This window comes from Adiantum capillus-veneris, chromosome 9 (assembly GCF_014529385.1).
Source record: "Adiantum capillus-veneris isolate H3 chromosome 9, ASM1452938v2, whole genome shotgun sequence".
Taxonomy (NCBI): Eukaryota; Viridiplantae; Streptophyta; class Polypodiopsida; order Polypodiales; family Pteridaceae; genus Adiantum; species Adiantum capillus-veneris.
In genome coordinates, this window is record NC_140939.1 from 136,521,583 (window position 1) to 136,540,896 (window position 19,314).

The window sequence follows — 19,314 nt, forward strand, 5'->3', positions numbered from 1 at the left end:
AAGTCAATGAACTGGCATGCATTCCACAACCTTGCTTGGTCCCATACGTCTCTTAATAGAGTCAGACTTTTGTTGCAGACAATACTGTCGAATCTCTTTTGGCAAACCACAGCAAAACAACTTACTCTAGTCTCTCAAAGTGACCCTCCGCGAAAAGAGGACACTGGCAAAAAGGTATCCCAAAACCTCTGGCAGTAGTCATCCAACGTGTCTTCCTTAGTCATTCCCAGATGATGCCAAGCCGTGATGACATCTTCTTCATATTCTTCTGATATCCAAGTTGACGTGAAAATTTTCTTGAACTTTACCCACGTTGTAGGTGCTTCTCTGCGTAACAACAGAGTAGACCTCCGTGTCTGTGCATTTTCTTTCAAATAAGACGCTGCCCTTCACACCTTGGAGCATTTCCGAGGACCGAACTCCCAAGAAGGCGACGTCAAACTGCTTTATAAACTCAAGGGCTCGATGGGCGTCCTGTAGCCTGAAAACGTGTCAAACCTAACGGCCTCACCCCCTTCCTTGAACTCCTCAATCTTCTTGCTCATCATTTTGTCATCAAAAGAGGATGAGCTCTCCTCCTCTAAACTGCTAGATGGCCTTTCATGCCTTCTAGACTTTTTCAGAAATCTACTTTTCTTGTTTTCTTGCTTTTTCTCCGCTCCTTCCGCCTTTTCTCATCCTTACTGGAACTAGAGAATGAGGAACTGTTGGAACTCTCTGAACACGAAGAAAAATTTGGGTCATCCTCGAAACGAACATTCTTCTTGGATTTGCTTGCCACTCGAAAGTCAACTTCCAGCCCAAATAACCGGGGAAATCCGCAAATTTCTTCTTCTTCCGAGAGTGCTTCAAGTCTTCCATTACCTGGTTCATCTTCTTTTCAAGAGCTCTGTTTAGCTCTTTCTGCGAGTACAATTTTCATTTTTTTGCACTCAACATTCATGTGAGCTTCCTTCCCGACTGGAGAGGAGAACCAATGGCCTCTCGCCATCTCGAGTGAATCGCATCAATCGGGTAATTCTTCACGTACTTCACATATTTTAGGTTTCTGGAGTACTTGATCAATCTGTTTACACACATGTCAACCTACATTTGACCTTTGTACTCTGCTATGGCCAAATTCCCCGCCAAAAATTAGTCAAAATTTCCATTGGTTTCTTCAATTCTTGCGTTGGGTTTCAAATTTTCTACATCTCCCCACAGAGGGGTGTCGTTTCTATTAAATTCTCCACGAGAACCCATGTGTGCTGTAGAAGGGATCGGATCGGATCGTCCGTAAGAAGAATCTTTCTAACCTTTGATACCACTCTTACCGGCTTGGACACTTCAAGCGAGAAATCAATAGCAACAGATGAATAGAAACCACAAAATCACTAAACTTGATTATAGAGAGAGAGAGAGAGAGAGAGAGAGAGAGTCGACACGGCACTATTCTTCGGGTTCAGTTTCTCTTGTCCTCTCAGCCATTTCTTTCCGGTTGGGCACGCCATGTCATCACTTTGTGACAAGATCTACAAATCTAATCGTGGTAGACTATCGAGTTGCAATAAGGGAGTTGAGATTCCCGAGAAGGAACTTCGTGTCCAAGATAGTAGAGTTGATACTAAGATCTCTGTGGCAGAGGACTCTAGGAATAGAGTCGGAACAGAGTTTACAAGGATGCCATGCCCTGAGACTCGAAGGTGAGTTCCAAAGGTGAGAACCTTGGTTCTCGAGGATTCTTAGTAAGGAATGGAGGTTCCTAGGAATAGGGTTTTGCCCTGAGAATAGAAAGCCGAGGCTTCTGAGTACTATCGAGTCTAATCTAGAAAGGACGTGGTAATACATTCGGTTCAAGTGCTTGTTTAAAGACTTCTCTGTATTATAAAGATACTCTTTACGGGGGGACCAACCCATCTTCTGGTCCTCAACACTATGTCGATCTTCTTTCTCTCCCTTTCTTTCTCTCTATATCAACTCGCTTCAATATTAAGTGATCAATTCTATTCTTTCGAGTATATTTGATATTGTTATGCGCTCCCGTTTGTGACACAAGGGAGTAGGGGCCCTACTTGACCTACAGTCACCTTACGACCCAATAAATAACGTGCCCAGATAATAAGCTTCCACATGAGGTTTGGCCTGGCAAAGGTTGTTGTTGGAAGAGCTCGTTGCTGCTGTCCTCCCCCCCCCCGGCTCCTCATCGCCCCCTGCTCGCCATCGCGCCCTACCTTGCATGTTGCCCTACCCGCTTGCCCTGTCGCTACCCGCTCACCTGCCCAATTGCTCCCCTCCCCTGCCCGTTGCTCCGTCTGCGTGCACACTGCCCCTAATCCTTCGCCTCTCCAATCCTGCTTGACTGGCCTCGTCGACACCCTCGACGTGCTCGGTCCAGTAGGAGGTTTTCCATTCGCCGACGCTTCTCCGCCTTTTCCTCACAGCAACAGACACATATGGAGGCTCAAGCTCCGCCACAAAGGGACTCCAATGAAGTCCCCTCGCCCGATCCCGTTGAGCCCACCATTCGACTTGCTTTCTCACCGACAGAGCAAGCGAGCCTAGCCGCAGAGGTGGAACGCCTTCAGGAGACTTCGTCATTTGCAAGATTCTCGACACCAGACCCATCAGAGGAGAGCTGCGTGATCTTCTCCAGGCCCGCCTTCTCGCAGAGGTGGGCAAGATCTTGGATGTTCACTTCCTCGAACGCGGCTACTATCAGATAGAGTTCGAGACTACCGAGATGGCGTCCAAGGTCATTGCGATGAGCCCCTTGGCCATCCGAGCAGTTCGAGCCCACTTTCAACAGTGGAGGCATGGTTTTGACCCAGCGACAGATGTTCTGGTAGAGGAGGTAGACCTTCCCATCTCCGTCTGCTTTCCTGGTTTGAGGAAGGAGTACCTACCACATCTGTCCAGGATAGGCTCAGAGATTGGGACTGCCCTTGAGACACCTCGCACGGCAGCCTCGGTAGCTGCCAAGGCGGCCGGCATCCCCTCAGTACGTGTTCTGGTTAGGGAAATCCACACTCTCCAGAAGGTCATCCTACTTCCTCGGTGAGTGGAATTGGTTCCGACAAAGCGTGGAGTATTCGGACCTCCCGAATCAGTGTTTCATTTGTCGACAGATGGGCCATCTTGCGAAGGCCTGTCCACAGAGGAGACCCCGACCTACACCACAGGCCCAACCCCAGCCCTCAAGGGCTGGCCAACAGCAGCAGTCAGAGTCACAGAGTACGCAAGCAGAGCCACCCTGCAAGCCTGGGGCTCAAGCGGAGGAGGGTTGGCAGAAGGTTCGTGGTCGACGTCGGCCGAGGCCACCGCGCCAGCTTGGCACTCAAATTGGTCCCCACGCTCTTGCCCAACGGCAGTGTTTTCCCACAGGGAACCAATTCGACCCTCTTCAGCAGGACTAGGTCCCTGCTCCAGCCTCACCCTCGACAGCCCCTCCTCCCCCCGAGTTTCCCCCCTCTTCCGCCCCCGCCCCCCCCCCCCCCCCCTCCTTCACCCTCTGCCTCTCCATCTCGCCCTCCTCCCTTTGCTGCTTCCTTCGCCCCCCTGCTCCCTCATCTCCTCCCGCTCCAGTCCCGCAGCCATCCCAGGGGACAGGGCCTTGCTCGACTGTTAGGAGATCTCTTGGCAGCGCTTTTGCCACGAGTCGCTTGGTGAGAGAGGGACAGCCTTTCTTGCGACCCCCTCTTCTGGTGCAGACGTCTCCCTTTGCAGTAGTTCCCCGTGCTCTAACGAGCTTCAACATTCGTTGTCGTTGGGATTTCTTTGCCTACAACTTTATACGGTTTCTCGGCGACCGCAGCCTGCTTCAAAGTTCATGTACTGTTCCTTGCAGCTAGGGGGATAGAGGCCTTCGATCCAGTGGATGGCTTCTCTTTTCCCCTATGCGGCAAGGACCAGGCTGAGTGGACATTAGACTCAGTGTTGGAGTGGCTGCAGACAAAGGCCCTAGAGTTCTCTCATCACATGGGAGTCCTAGGGGTTACAGACTTGCTTCTGACTCTATGGCCGTTGGCCAAGTTTTCTGTGACACCTCCAGATGTAGCAGGATGTACACATTGTGGTTCACTTCTTTGCTGACACGCAGAGCTCGCCATGTTATATACACATACATGAGGACTCCTGGACAGAGGAGGTTCGCAAGGACAGAGGAGGTTGATTTGCGCACGGCTCGTTCTTCTTGGCCTTGGGCTAGACACTCTTTGCACTCATGCCTATCTCAAGGACGCTCGGATGCGGATTACTCCCCATCCAAGCCTGCCTCGAAGATAGCACAGTTAGCTGTTGTTACAGCATCAGTTCTCTCTCGCTCCCCATGAGGATCGTCTCATGGAACGTACAGGGATTAGGTGGGCTCCAGTTTCAACATCAAAGGGGCCGACTGTGTCAGGAGCTTCAACGATGCCTTGTGGGAGGAGAGATTGACCTTCTTATGCTAAGGAGCATCATCTGTGTGAGAGCCGCATTAGACGTTGTGGTCAGCTTTGCGTGGACGATATGAGACTTTTTCGTCAGCTACATTTGGACATGGAGGCATCCAGGGCGGGGTATGTATGACTATTGCGGATTCTTTGCAGCAGGCCATTGTGGGCAGAGGGATTATTGTGCCAGGCAGGGCTCAATGGATCACTATGCAGGTTCAGGGTTGCCTCGTTGGTTTCCTAAACATCTATGCGCCCAATGTGGCGAGTGCACGTGCAGAGTTTTGGTCTCAGATTGTTCAATCTTTGCCGCACGCAGAGCAATGGTGCATTAAGGGTGACTTTAACATGTTGGAGGACCCCTGTGACAGGATTGGTGGTAGCCATACTACTATGCACGGAGTTGAGTTGGCAGCTTGGGAGAGGTTTTGTATGACTGCGGGTTTCAGATGTGTGGCAACATTCTAGCTTTGTGAGGCCCCCAGACAGCCTAGCCTTCTTTGACCGCAGAGTGGGAGGAGTGAATCTATCTCGGATAGACCGCTTCTACACTAGTGACCACTTCTGTGACTTGGGTGGGACTGTTGGCATACTACCATGCTCCAGTGATCCTCAAAGTGAGACTGATAGGCAGAGGAGGGGGAGCACGATGCTTCGCATCACTGAGAGAGTCTTGCTAGATTCTGCGCTTAGGGAGCCTGTGGTGGCTCTTTGGACAGAGAGCTTAGACATGCAGGATTCTCTTGCTGACAGAGTTGCCTCAGAACTTGCTCAGCTTAGTCGTCTCTTCCTTCAGGAGTCTTCGGCTCGCCTGGCTACAGCGAGAGAGGAGGACCAGCGTCTCTGACGAGGCGTTGCTTCCTTGCAGAGGATGCATGAGTAGCATCCAGACAGTCCTTCGTTGGAGGAGCAGTTGCAGCAGGTGTCATGGATGCTTGAGAGTCAGTAGCTGCATGCATCATCGCCTACATCATCGCTAGAAGGCTCTAGAAGAATCTAGAAGGATCTAGAAGATTCTAGAAGTTTCTAGAAACATAGAGAAGATTCCAGAAGAATCTAGAAGTTTCTGGAAAGCTCTAGAAAGTTGAAGAAGAATCTAGAAGGTTCTAGAAGGATCCAGAAGGCTCTAGAAGAATCTAGAAGGATCTAGAAGGATTAAGAAGTTTCTAGAAGCTTGGAGAAGATTTTGGAAGAATCTAGAAGTTTCTGGAAAGCTCTAGAAAGTTGAAGAAGGATCCAGAAGGTTCTAAAAGAACTAGAAGGATCAAGAAGGTTCTAGAAGATTCTAACCTCCTCAAGAAGAACCTAGAAAGTCCTAACCCCCTCAAGTAACCTCCTCAAGCACTAGTATAAATAGGGGTCTTGGGCCACAAGCCCCTCACTCTTGCCAACACTAGTTGTGAGGCTCCTATGAGGAAATCCCTCTTCTAGTTCTTATGTTCAAGTCTTGTCCTTGCAATCAAGCCTTGTCTTGTACTCAAGTCATGTAATCCAAGTCTTATATCTAGCTCTCTTAATAAAGTATTAAGCCTTTTAATCAATACTAAGCTTATCATCAAGTCCAAGTTCTTGTACATTGTGAGCACCTCCTCTTGCTCTCTTCTAGCTCTATACGCGCTCTTAACAGCAGGAGCACAGAGGAGAGGCACCATGAGTTTGCTTTCCATCGACAGGCATCTCAGTGGACCCAGGTGGGTGACAGAGTGACGGGCGCTTTCTTTGAGGCAATGGGTTCCCGGCATACGCACGCCAAGGTCAGTCAGTTGAGGAGGCCCAACGGGTCAGTTGCTTTTGAGCCAGAGGACATGCGTGCAGTTGCTACTGACTTCTACCGTGATCTACTATCTGCAGAGCCTCAGTCAGAGCGTCAGGATGCATGCAGAGAGTAGGTGTGGGCACAGATGCCTTGTCTTGTGACTGAGGAGATGCACCAGAGGCTTGAGCTACCTCTTCAACTAGAGGAGGTACACGCGGCTCTTAGAGCACTCCCCCGTGGTAGCTGTCCAGGTGAGGATGATTTGACTCCCAGCTTTTCCTTGGAGTATTAGGACTTGCTTGGCTCAAATCTATGCAGTGCATTTCAATACATCCTGCACATAGGAGAGATGCATGACAGCATGAGTGAGGGCCTGATTTACCTCATTCCCAAGGAGGGTGGCTCCTTGGATGAGATTCGGCAGTGGCGACCCATCACCATCCTCAACTCATCCTACAAAATTCTTGCCAAGGCTCTGGGTTTGAGGATTCAGCCACTGCTAGAGAGCATTATACATGGGACACAGACAAGTTTTGTCAAGGAGTATAGTATCCTTGACAACATCTTTACTTTTGGGAGGCTTCTACCCTCGCGTGGCTCCGTGGTGAGGATCTGGCGATACTTCTTCTCGATTTTGAGAAGGCCTACAATAGAGTTGACTGGGACTTTTTGGAGGGCACTACGTAGGATGGGCTTCTCAGATGCTTGGATCAGAGGTGTGTCATCTCTGTACAGACGGGCACACAATCAGGTACTTTTGTCAGGAGGTAGAGATGATCATTTCATGCTCACACCTTCGGTCAGACAGGGCTGCCCTCTTGCCTCCTTCCTCTTTCAATTCTATGCTGAGGCGATGAGCAGGTTTTTGGTTTCACAGCAGGTTGGTTTACGTGGCTTAGCGCTCCCTATTCGAGGAGATGAGCTATTGGATGCTAAGTTTGTAGACGACTCAGCCTTGTACTTGGATGGCCAAGAGGCCAACCTTCACAGGTCTGAGCAGGCTCTTGAGACTTTTTGTTGTGCATCAAGCCCACTGATCAACTGGAGAAAGATAGTGGCTTTCTCGGTTGGTAGTGCTCCTACGCCTGATTGGATGCCAGGTGAAGGTTTCAGATGGATTTCCCCAGGGACTACTGCAGTTCGATACTTGGGTTGTCAGGTTGGCTTGGACTTGTCTCCCAAGCAGCAGATAGCTCTTCTCCTCCTGTCCATCAGGAGTAAGTTGTTACATTGGAGCTCCGCACGACTTTCTCTGGCAAGCAGAGTTGTAGTGGCCAACCAGGTGTTGTTGGCTACTATGTGGTACATCACTTCTTGTTGGATCTTTTCGAGTTCTAGCATCAGCCAGGTAGAGAGGCTGATCAGGAACTTTGTTTGGTTAGGGCGTGACACTCAGATAGCCCGGGCCAAAGTGGCATGGAAGGTCATCATTCTTCCTTGTTCTCAGGGAGCGTTAGGGATCATAGTCCCAGCACAGCAAAGTAGAGCCCTTCTAGGGAAGTTTATCGTCAGAGACGACTTCCAGGAGAGGCGCCCTAGAAGGAGTTCTTGCTTCAACGGCTTAGTGCTAACATGCCTCAGGTTGGAGGCCCCTGGTGACCTTCGACCAGATGGATTTTCACAGAGATGCACAGAGTTGGCTTGAGCAGGAGACTTGAGGACCGCTTCGCTGTGAGTATGCTCCGATCCTAGGAGCAGCTGCGGAGAGGCGTGGAGCAGCGTCAGCCTACTTGCATGGAGGAGCGCCTGAGACAGCCCCTTGTTTGGAACCCCATGGTTAGCACTCACAAAGGCCACTTGGTTGGTAATCAGCCTCATGTTTCCTAGCGTGCCATGGTAGAGGGTCCGGCACGCACTTGTCAGAGGAGCTTCAGGCCATCGAGCTACAGGGCATGAGAGGGACGCAGAGCATGTGTTAGGACATCTCAGAGGCAGTACCAGCCGAGTGGCTCACACCTCTCGAGTCAACAGCGCCCAGATGGATGGGGGCCTTCACGCAACTAGAGGTTCTCATCTCAGTTCGGGCCTGCTCAGAGACTGTACCATCCCTGTTTTTCGAGCTACAGGGTGAGGGACACTTACACCAAGTTTCATAGAGGCCCCACAGGTGGCAGAGTGGTGTTTTCAGAGGATCCGAGTGGTGGGCATCTGCGGGAGGACTTGTGTCATACATCCTGACCCAGCAGCTCTTGAGACTGGCTGTAACAGACTTGGACACTCCAAGTCAAGAATCAACCGCGACAGCACCAAATAACCACTTCAAAACAATTCACAGATCACAATAGATTTGCACTGGCCCGGCGGAGTTCCGTGCCTAGAGATATTGGCCCCAAAGACTGGCGCCCCTTTCGGTATTTCTTTTTATATTAATCAATCATCAAAGTACAAGAGAGCGGTTAGGGTTTCACTCTCAGACTCTGCGTCCAGATGCTCTGAGAAGTGAGGCCCTCACCACTAATTTAAAGGTTACAAGGGATGCCCAAAAGCAGAGCCCCAAAAGCTTTTAAAATCAAAAGCATCAGTTCTCTCTCTCTCTTAGAGAGTCTTTTCTCTTTTTTTTTTATTAAAAAAAAGCAAAAGCAAAATTCGCGTCGCTCATCATTTTCCAAAAAAAAAAAAAAAAAAACTCCGCGATTTCCGGAATTTAGGGTTTTTGGCAAAAATTAGGGTTTGCAGGAATTTTAGGGTTTTTGGCAGAAATTAGGGTTTCTGTTGTCCGCCACGTCATCACTTTGTGACATACCCCCCTCTTGAAAGCATTGTAATCGACCGCGATTACGCCTGCAAAACCGACAAAAGCCATAAACCGTCTTAGCAGACACTGATTGTTAGTACCTACGTACTAGGAACGCACATCTAGCACATGTACAAAATCGACAGTCACATCACACGACATCACAGGACATCACATGACATTCAACATTCATTCGGATCTTAGACCATGATTTATCGGCAATGTAGCTAGCAATCACATCTAGGTCCAATCGGGACCTCAACGATGTCCGATTGACTAACCCCTATTGCAACCATGTCTATTCGAGATCGATCAGACCAAAATGCTGCAGTCATTTCGGCTATCAGTTCCTGCACTCACAGGAAGTCAAGAACAAATCAGTATCATAATCAGGAATTCCATTTCATAAAGTCATCCAGCAGAATACTGTCAACTCTCAGTATCCCTGAAGCTCAAAGAGACATCAGTGACTTTAGTATCAAAATCAAGGCATCTGTTGACAAAGGAGTGGAGTGACTCCCCTCTTGTGCATCCCACTGCACCAGATCTTTGACCAAGCTGAATTCTAGGTTCCGTTCGGAGTAGACTATGCTAAACCAAAACATCGAGGTAATGTTTCACAATCCGAGGAGTATCTGCTAGGTCCTCCTCCTCCATCCACTTCGCATCAAATGCAGGAAAGTTCTTGAACTTAACCAAGAACCGCCTTCGGACTTTACCTTTCTTCGTATCATTATGTGCCAAAATCTGTTCAGGAACAAGGATCTCCTCGTTTTCTTCCACTTTGGGTTGCTCATCAGGCTCCCCATCATCAGGCACATCACCCTTAACAGGTTTCAAGAGACTCACATGCAATGCATTGTGAATCCTCCAAGTATCTGGCAGTTTCAATCGGAAGGAGACATCATTTATCTTGTCAGTAATCCGGAAAGGTCCGTAGTATCACATACTAAGCTTTTGGAAAAAGCCTCTCCTTTCCCTTTTTCTTTCTTAGGCGTGCCTTCTCAAAAGTAAGAGCACCCAATCATCCTCCTTCAGTTTCCAGTCGCGACGATGGCGATCCGCTGCCTTTTTCTGTCGTTCTTGAGACTCCTGCAAAGTCTCGCGAACCTTGGCAAAAGCCGTATCCAAATCTCGCGAATATTCATCCGCTTCAAATTTCTAATCTTTCGTGCTTAGAAAGGATGGAACCTTCACAGCAGTTTCAACAATCTCACATGGCGTCTTCCCCGTCGAAGAGTGTATCGTGTTATTGTAGGCAAATTCCACCAAAGGTAAGTTCTTTTCCCATTGAGTCTTCTGATGCAAGATACAAGACTTCAATAAATCTAAAATCACTGAATTGGCAATCTCAAATTGCCCGTCAGTCTGCAAGTGGAACAATGACGAGAACTGCAACCGCGTGCCAATGTTCTCCCAAATTGCCTTCCAAAACAAACTCATAAATCTGGGGTCTCTGTCGGAGACAATCGTCTCAGGCGTGCCATGTAATCGGAAAATCATCGTGATCATTCTGTATTCTCGGGAGATCAAAAAAAATGAAATCCATTTCAATATTTTCCCAGGGGCGGGTGGGTATGGGTAAAGGCTGTAACAATCCCTGTGCCTTATGCCTGTCAAACTTGACCTTCTGGCATACCAAGCAACTGCGCACAAACTCTTCCACATCCTTCTTCAGTCTCCGCCAAAAGAAATATCTCTCTACCCCTTTCATGGTGGTAGCAATGCCGCGGTGACCCGTAAAAGGTGGACAGTGGCAATCAGTCATAACCTTTTCCCTCAACGGCTGTGTAACGCGCAACATAGTCTTTTTCATCAAGTAGCCTTCCTGAAGGGAGTATCCAGCTACTGTCTCCCCATCCCGTATCCGTGTGAAAATATCTGTAAAATCTGTATTTGTGGCACACTCATCGACCATATCCTCGAAGCTCCTATGATGTATCGCGGTAATAGCCAGAACCAACGATTTTCGAGACAAAGCATCTGCCACCACATTCTTCTGTCCCTGCACATGGACAATCTGGAAGTGGAAATGTGACAAGATGTTCACCCACCGCATCTGCTTTTCCGAAAGCTGCTTCTGTGACAAGAAGTAGCGCAAACTCTGATGGTCTGTAAAGACAGTAAAATCCGCTCCGAGTAGGTAATGCCGCCACTGAGTAAGAGCGTGGATAACCGCCAAAAGCTCTTTCCCATAGATCTGTGCTGTCATCTCCGGCCTAGAGAACAAACGGCTCTCGTAAGCTATGACATGGCCTTCTTGCATCAAGACCGCACCCAGACTACGACCACAAGCATCATAGTATACTTCAAATGACTTCTGCAAGTCCGGCAAAGTCAAAATAGATCCCGTAGTCAATTTCTCGTTCAATGTCCCAAAGGCAGTCACCTCTGTGGGTCCCCACGAAAAAGGTACTCCTTTCTGTGTCAAGGTATGCAAAGGGGAAGCAACCTCTGCAAATTTTCGTATGAACCGCCTATAGTACGAACACAGTCCCAAGAAGCTTCTAACTTCATGGACATTCCTCGAATCGGGCCAATCACGGATAGTCTCTATCTTGGCCGGGTTCATTTGCACTCCTGCTGTTGACACAATGTGTCCCAAAAAATGTATCTCTGGTAGGAAAAATTCACTTTTCGTAGCATTAATCACTAATGTGTGATCTCGTAATGCCTGAAAGACTTGAAGCAGATGATCTCTATGTTCTGCCTCATTCTTCGAGAAAACAATGATGTCGTCAAAGAAAGTGCCAACAAATAGCCTGTACTCTCGAAAAATCCTATCCATCATCCGGTTAAATGTCGCAGGAGCATTGGTTAAGCCAAAAGGCATCACCAAAAACTCAAATAACCCAAAAGTCGTCTAAAAAGCTGTCTTGTAGACATTTCCTGGCGCTATCTTGATCTGATGATATCCACTCTTCAAGTCAATCCTGCTAAAGCACGAGGATCCCTGTAACCTGTCGAGTATATCATCGATCCTAGGAATCGGAAATCTGTTCTTGATGGTGATTTCGTTGAGAGTGCTATAATCGATGCACATTCTCCAAGATCCGTCTTTCTTCAAAACCAACAACACTGGAGAGCAATACGGTGAAGTACTAGGCTGGACAAGACCCTTTTCCAAGAGGTCTTTCACTGAGTTCATAATCTTTTCATTCTGTACTCGGCTCACCCGATAAGGTGGCCGATTCGGTGGCGTGCTTCCAGATATCAGATCAATGGTATGATCTTCAGGCCCTCTCAAAAGCAATCGGCATGAGCGTGGAGAAAAAAATCTTGGCGTTCTTTTCTTCAGGTCAAAACATATTCAACTTTTATCCATCGTTCAGTTCTCCCAAAAGAATGAGTAAGAAAACTGAAGTTCTTCAAGTACAATCTCTAAGCCCTTCATTTATCAAAGTCGCTTTCTGGGCCCGGTAGTCAACCACGGCGTAGTTCTTGTGGTACCAAGGGATCCTGAGTAGAACGTCACTCGCGTGCCCTGAACACCCCTGTCATTGCAAACAAAGTTTGCCAATGCTCGGTGTAATGGCAACATCCCATCCGGGTGCCAGTCGAACTACCTCCGCCTGTGGCGTCAGTCTGTCGGGCGTAGTTCCAAATCGAGCCGCCAATTCCAAGTGAAAAGAAGTTGGCCTTGGCTCCTTCAAAAGAGCTTCCTGATCCTTCACTTTACCCCAAAAAAAAGCGGCAAAGTTTGTACTTTCATTCATTTGATTCGGTGCAAGTCCCACGCCATGTGGTACCAGTTCTACATTTCTATCTGCCTTTTCTGCCACATTCCTCAGCTGCTCTCGAACTCTCAGACCTGTCGTCGTCTTTATCATTCTGTTCTTTATGTGCCTTATCAGGGCACTTCGCGGAAATATGTCCATGTTCCCCGCATCCAAAGCACTTCCCCTCTCTGATGAAGCGAGCTCTCTCCTCAGGAGTAAGCTTGGGTCGTGCATCCTTTTTTTTCTCTGGGTTGCTCTTTTTCATTCTACTTTCATTCCCAGAAGTCTGTTCGGCTCGTTGTGTCATGGCCTCATCGGTGGGGTAGGTCAGACTGCCAGAGTGAATGGCAAAGCCCCGCTTCGCATGACTCATCAACTCCTAAACAGAAGCTGACTTATGTTCCGAGCAGTGATTTCGGATCTCTATAGGTAGACCCAAGGTAAACCGCTCAATCTGTTCTCTGAACGAGATCTTCTTGAATGAAGAGGCGGGTAGAAAAGAGCTCCAGAATCTTTCACAATAAGAATTCACTGTATCGCTCTTGGTCATCCGGAGATGGTTCCAAGCAGCTCGTATATCTCGCTCAAACTCTTGAGTCAACCAAGAAGAAATAAAAAGCCTCTTGAATTTCAGCCATGTAACTGGCACAGTCTTGCTTAATAGAAGTGTGGACCACCAAGTACGAGCATTCCCCTTAAAGTAAGAGGTAGCTCTCCGAATCTTGGAGTGCTCTGAATAGCGTCCTCCCGCGAAAGCGATGTCAAACTGCTGTATAAAAGACAAAGCCTTCAAAGCATCTGAGTATCCTGAAAAGTATCAAACTTGATCGAGTGGCCACCTTCCTTAAACTCTTGGACTTTCTTGCTTTTATCTTCGAGAAAGTCATACTGGTTGGCTTTGTAAAAATTCTTCTTGTTCGCATAAAACTTTCCGTCATCGGAATCTGAGCTGTCTGTAGACGAGTCCTCAGTAGAACTGTCAGTCTCTGGGCGAGATGTAGCCTTCTTTGCCTTTTTCTTGCCCTTTCCAAAGCGTTGCTTCTTGCTTCGCTTTTTACCTTTTCTGTCTTCTTCGCTCGAATCCGAGGAGCTAGAAGAACTGTCAGAAGAAGAAGAAGAAGAACTGGGTAGGTCTTCAAACTTGACGCGCTTCTTCAATTTCTTTGCCTTGTCAAATGTCGACCGACGACCCAAATATCCCGAGAAGTCAGTGCCTTTCTTCTGCTTTTTGCCGTGCTTTTTGGCTTTCTTTTGCGTGTCAAAAAGCTGAGCAATCCGTGCATCAACCACGTTCTCCAGTTCCTTCTCCGTATATTTTCTTGGAGGCAGAAGGTTTCTTGAGAGCGGGTTTCGGGAGTGGTGTTGTGGTTCTCTGCCACTCCGTCTGTACCTCTTTCAAAGAGGTCTGGTTCATATATTTTGCCGTCTTCGGGTCCTTGGCAAAATTGAGCATCATCTTTGTTGCATCGCCAATCAATTGACAACGCTCCATCTCTCTTTGCTCCGCCTGAGTAGGCCGAGGCGGGCCATACTCTCTGTCTGAATCTTCGTTGTGATCCCAACCCGCATCTCCAGATGCAGAGGGAGTCGACTGATCATTGCCTGAAGCCATAGGTGCCGCGGAAAAAAAATTCGGGGATCGGATTTCCCGTAGAAGAGAAATCGGCCGTGCTCTGATACCACTGTAACAGACTTGGACACTCCAAGTCAAGAATCAACCGCGACAGCACCAAATAACCACTTCAAAACAATCCACAGATCACAATAGATTTGCACTGGCCCGGCGGAGTTCCGTGCCTAGAGATATTGGCCCCAAAGACTGGCGCCCCTTTCGGTATTTCTTTTTATATTAATCAATCATCAAAGTACAAGAGAGCGGTTAGGGTTTCACTCTCAGACTCTGCGTCCAGATGCTCTGAGAAGTGAGGCCCTCACCACTAATTTAAAGGTTACAAGGGATGCCCAAAAGCAGAGCCCCAAAAGCTTTTAAAATCAAAAGCATCAGTTCTCTCTCTCTTAGAGAGTCTTTTCTCTTTTTTTTTCATAAAAAAAAAGCAAAAGCAAAATTCGCGTCGCTCATCATTTTCCAAAAAAAAAATAATAATAATAATAATAATCCGCCTCCGCGATTTCCAGAATTTAGGGTTTTTGGCAAAAATTAGGGTTTGCAAGAATTTTAGGGTTTTTGGCAGAAATTAGGGTTTCTGCTATCCGCCACGTCATCACTTTGTGACACTGGCCACTGGAGACTGTGGGCTTGGGAGAGCTATCCACTGGCACGAGTTCAGTGGGATCCTAGAGAGTGGTTTTGGAGGGACCCTTTCTCCTCAGCAGACCATCCAAGTGTCCCTTTCTTTCAATACACTTCTCGACTGGGACGTCACATACTGGCAGCACAGAGAGAGGCTCATCCTGCTTCGCTGCAGCACCTCATTGGCAGGAGGAGGGTCTCATAGCTAAGTTCTTGGCAGCTTTTTGGAAGAGGTTGTGGGACTCCAGACAGCCGAGGCGAGTCACTTTGTTCCAGTGGCTGGTTGCACACCGAGCTACAACAGTTGGGAGCTAGCTTGTACATAGTGGTCTCTCGGCAGCATGTGCAGCTTGTGGCCATCTTGTGGAGAGTCAGCGTCACTATCTTTGGAACTGTCCTTTGGCACAACAAGTTTGGCTTCGTGTTCTTCGGCTGATGCCGGCTCTTTCCACAGCTCAGTAGTACACTTGGGGAGCAGCTGCTTGGTCCGCTCTCACGGGCCCGACACTTCAGTTTGAGCTATCCTCCACCAGCGAGATGATAGTGATGCAGGGGGTCGACCTACACTCCAGTCTGCTCCAGAGCTTACTCCACAGGAGTGGTGCAGTGAGAGAGAGGAGCGTTGGGAGCTCACCTGCGGCCTGACACTCTGGTTCACTCTGGTTCATCTGGCAGCCCGCTGCTTCCGCATCTTCAAGGCTCACCCTGTACCACAAGCAGAGACTGTTCGGGATCTTTGGCTAGAGCTGATCCATACTCTCAGAGAACAATTCGAGAGACTCCAGGGCAGCTCCGACCGCATGAGGGAGCGCAGAGAGGCTTTCCTTCGACTCTGGCGCCCTGGACCTTTTTTCACCATGGTCCAAAGTGTGCTCACATGGCACTACCGTCCACCTGTGTGGCTTTTCCCTCCTCCCATCTCTTGATTTAGCCTCATTGTACATATGCTGTTTTTTTTTCATTGGGAGAGTCTCCCCATCATGATTGTTGTAGCCCTCTCTTGTAGAGGTAGTTGTAGCCCTATGGCAATTTCATTAACTAATAGAAGGATCTCTTTCTCCGGAAAAAAAAAATAAGCTTCCACATCACCATAAAGTGGTGAGAAACTGGCAAGGGGACCAAATCTAGTCCCCAGCAGGACACAATTTGGGGAAACTATAGAGAACGGAGACTGTGACCCTGGGAAACCCTAGGAACAGGGTCCAATCTCATGCTAGCCTGCCGTGTGGGCACATTCATCGCTCGTACCGCTAGAAAAGGTACATCTGCCTCAAATACAACCAAACACGACCACAAAACAACCCTCACTCCCTAAACTGCTTTTGGGAGATAGTGGAGCCACCACCAGACAAAAGATGTAACTCTAACAGGAACTTGCATAAAGGATCCAAGCAAGACAAGCCTCCAAGTAAAGAGGGACCACTGCCATAGCCCCACCCCACATTACTTTCCAATTGTATGGGAAAAGTCAAACAAACTAGAAAAAAAAAAATCAACATGCAAACAAAACAAACAAGCAGACACAATACACACACATGGATGCAACAAGCAAACCAAGTGAAAACCCTGAAAAACACACAAGGGAAAAAACACAAGCACAGAAAATAGTAAACATAAAACACGAGAAAACAAGGAAGAAGCACCTAGTTTTGACCAAGAGACAAAGAAACGAAAGGAAATGCAACAACCTTGCACAATGAGGGCAAAGTCAACACAGGAGATTAAGCACAAGAAGACAACCGCTCCCCTCTATTTTTGTGGTTACATGTAATCGTATTAATTAACACAAGAGAAATGTACACGGTCAAACAATCAATCAAACAACTATGTACAAAGGCAAGAAGACCAATATTGGACAAGAACATGAAAAGCCCATAGCCAAGATGGCAAAGCAATCATGCTAGAGAATAACGCAATGAGGTGGTTGAAGCTTATTGTTAGTGGTTTTTCTTGAATTTCTCTTAGCTATAAAGCACCAATGCAACAGATGAAACCACACCAAAACGCTTTCAATTTGTCGTTTCTTGAGAGAGACACCTAGTGTATCTTCCATAATGTCTCGTAGAAACCCTTCAAATACATCTACATGAGCTCTCCACCCAAATCTTGGTGACAAAACACCACCACTAGGTTAACAATGTGCACTTCATCATTCATGTGCCCCTCTCACATGCAGCTATAAGTACTTTCTCCCTGTAAAATGGCATAAATACAAGTGCAAAGAGCTGAAGGCTTGCCAAACGAAAGAAGTAACCCCCAAGAGTATTATATGCAGGGAAGGCATGAGACTCTCAACGGCTACTTATGCATTGAAAACAAAGAAAATTTCTCCAAGTCTCAAACGAGAGCTATTCTAAAGTAAGAATCAAGCGAGGCATGGAGATTGCTGCAAAATCATTGTCCATATCCCTTACAAGGGCTTTAAAATCCATCCTTACAGAGGTAAGATTTTCATGGAGTAATGAGTATCATTTGAAGTTGATTTTAAAGAGCTGCAATTCTTCAAGAAACCTGTGAATCATCTAGGAAAAATCGATGATGGTGCATAGATTTGACCCCAAGATAGTAGCCAATAGTATGCAAGAGATTCATCCCTCCATATAAGCAAAACTCCTTGCTCTTTATTAAAAAAACATGAAAAGATTATATAAAATAAGTTTTGTTAATTATTAGTACAATGCCCAAAGCCCTTATCAAAAAATTCAGGAGATGAATAGTGAACTACAAGCCTCATTTTGCTAGTTGGACCTCTGAATTCACAAATGTCAGACAGCCAATTTATCCTGAAAGCAACTGGCTAGATAAAGTTGCTAAGCTAATTATCATGATTTTAGTACTTATGCAATGTACAAATTTTCCCTCCTTAAGATGTATTCAAAATTTAAATATAACCAGAATGACATGATTGCAAAACCGTGAAGTAAAATTTACAAGCTCATGTGTGGGGACATAGATGTTGAGATTTCAAGCTCAAAATGCATAGAAACAAACGAGAGACTACCTGGCCAGCATTGTTGAAGTAAGCAGTAGTGTTGCCATTGTTGTAACCAAGCTTGCATAGCTCATCAAGCTGCATGCCTTCGAGATCTGTGCCTGCAATTTGCTTGTTTAGGTTATTGACATAGGCACGATGGTGCTTCCCCCAATGGAACTCCAATGTCCGCTTGCTCATGTGAGGTTCCAAGGCATCCTAATGGCACCACCAGAAACAGTCACACAACTTTACAGCTCAATTATAAATCCATGTATTAAGGGAGGCTCTTCAAGAACAAAGTCTCTGCCGAGAAGATGTCGTAGTTCCCCTACTTCCCTATTTAAGCATGCATTCAATTATCTCACGATCAATGGTCCTTTAGGTTATTGCACTCTGATCCTTCGCATGCTCAGCAGGGCAACCAACTGCCGGGGCCTTGCCAAAATGTTTGGTACTCTAATGCATATGTGGCATGGGCCCCTACATGCAAAAATTCTATGTTTCTGAAACCCAAAACTAACTCTCTCTCTCTCTCTCTCTCTCTCTCTCTCTCTCTCTCTCTCGCCCACCATGTCAAAGGGCAATGGATTCAGCTGGAGCTCCATCACAATAGGCCTGTAAGAGAAGCGACATTTTCTTGTCTGCAAAAACAACAAGAATGTGAGAAAGAAAATAAACAAAAAGTTGAAAGTGGCTCTGATAGTCTCGAGGGAGAACGAAAGGGGGGAGAGAGACTTACACGAGCTGAAAACGATGGAGGTGAGAGCCATGGAGCTGCACGAATTGCAGAGCTGCATTGTAACGTAGCCATGCCTGGCCCTTCTCTCCTCGCTGTTGGAAATGGTGGCTTCAAGCGCAGACGGACTACATAAACATGTACTGCATAGGTGGTCTCAGGTTGGCATACGATGCATGTACTACATAGACGTGTACTAGTCTCAGGTCGGAATAAGATGCATGTACTACATAGAGCTTGAGCATGTCATGTGAATGGAGAATGTATGGACAAAGATAAGAATTTGTAAGAATCTCACACTGCTTATTGCGAGAGAGAGAGAGAGAGAGAGAGAGAGAGAGAGAGAGAGAGAGAGAATTAGAGTTATGCTCAGTTTCGAAGAGTTAGGCAGATCTAACTTGTGCCACTCATGTTGGATGAGATGATCATAGGAATCAAAGTCTATTAACATTAGGTCGGTGAAGTGATGTAAAGTTTTACACTGACTCATAGTACACAATGAGATAATCACACTAAAACCCGACAACAAAAACCCTTTGTATGGGGGTGTAAACTTGTAAAGCCATGCCAAATGTTTTTATAGCTACATCTTTTGGAAGATTACATTGAAATTCTCTCGCGTACATGCACATATTGTTCTTTGTGTATTACTATGCGTGCATATAGGATGTCCCACCATTGAACACATGCATTAGACACAATTTTATGCTTCCACTCATGCATCTACGGCGTCTG

General features: G+C 47.1%; 1 protein-coding gene across 2 annotated transcripts in view; it reads right to left on the reverse strand.

Moving 5' to 3' along the window:
• The window catches only part of LOC147451230 (superoxide dismutase [Fe], chloroplastic-like), a 49,406-nt gene extending 30,591 nt beyond the window's left edge, over window positions 1-18,815 (reverse strand). The window contains exons 1-3 of one of the 2 annotated variants that reach the window (XM_086520192.1): window positions 18,583-18,815; window positions 18,413-18,484; window positions 17,871-18,059 (exon numbers count right to left, since the gene is read on the reverse strand). In XM_086520192.1, the coding sequence (XP_086376318.1) occupies window positions 17,871-18,059; window positions 18,413-18,484; window positions 18,583-18,654 (333 nt within the window). In that variant the 5' untranslated portion in view covers window positions 18,655-18,815. The remainder of the gene's footprint in view (window positions 1-17,870; window positions 18,060-18,412; window positions 18,485-18,582) is intronic. The other variant, XM_086520193.1, reaches the window with a different exon arrangement.
• Window positions 18,816-19,314: the final 499 nt, after the last annotated feature.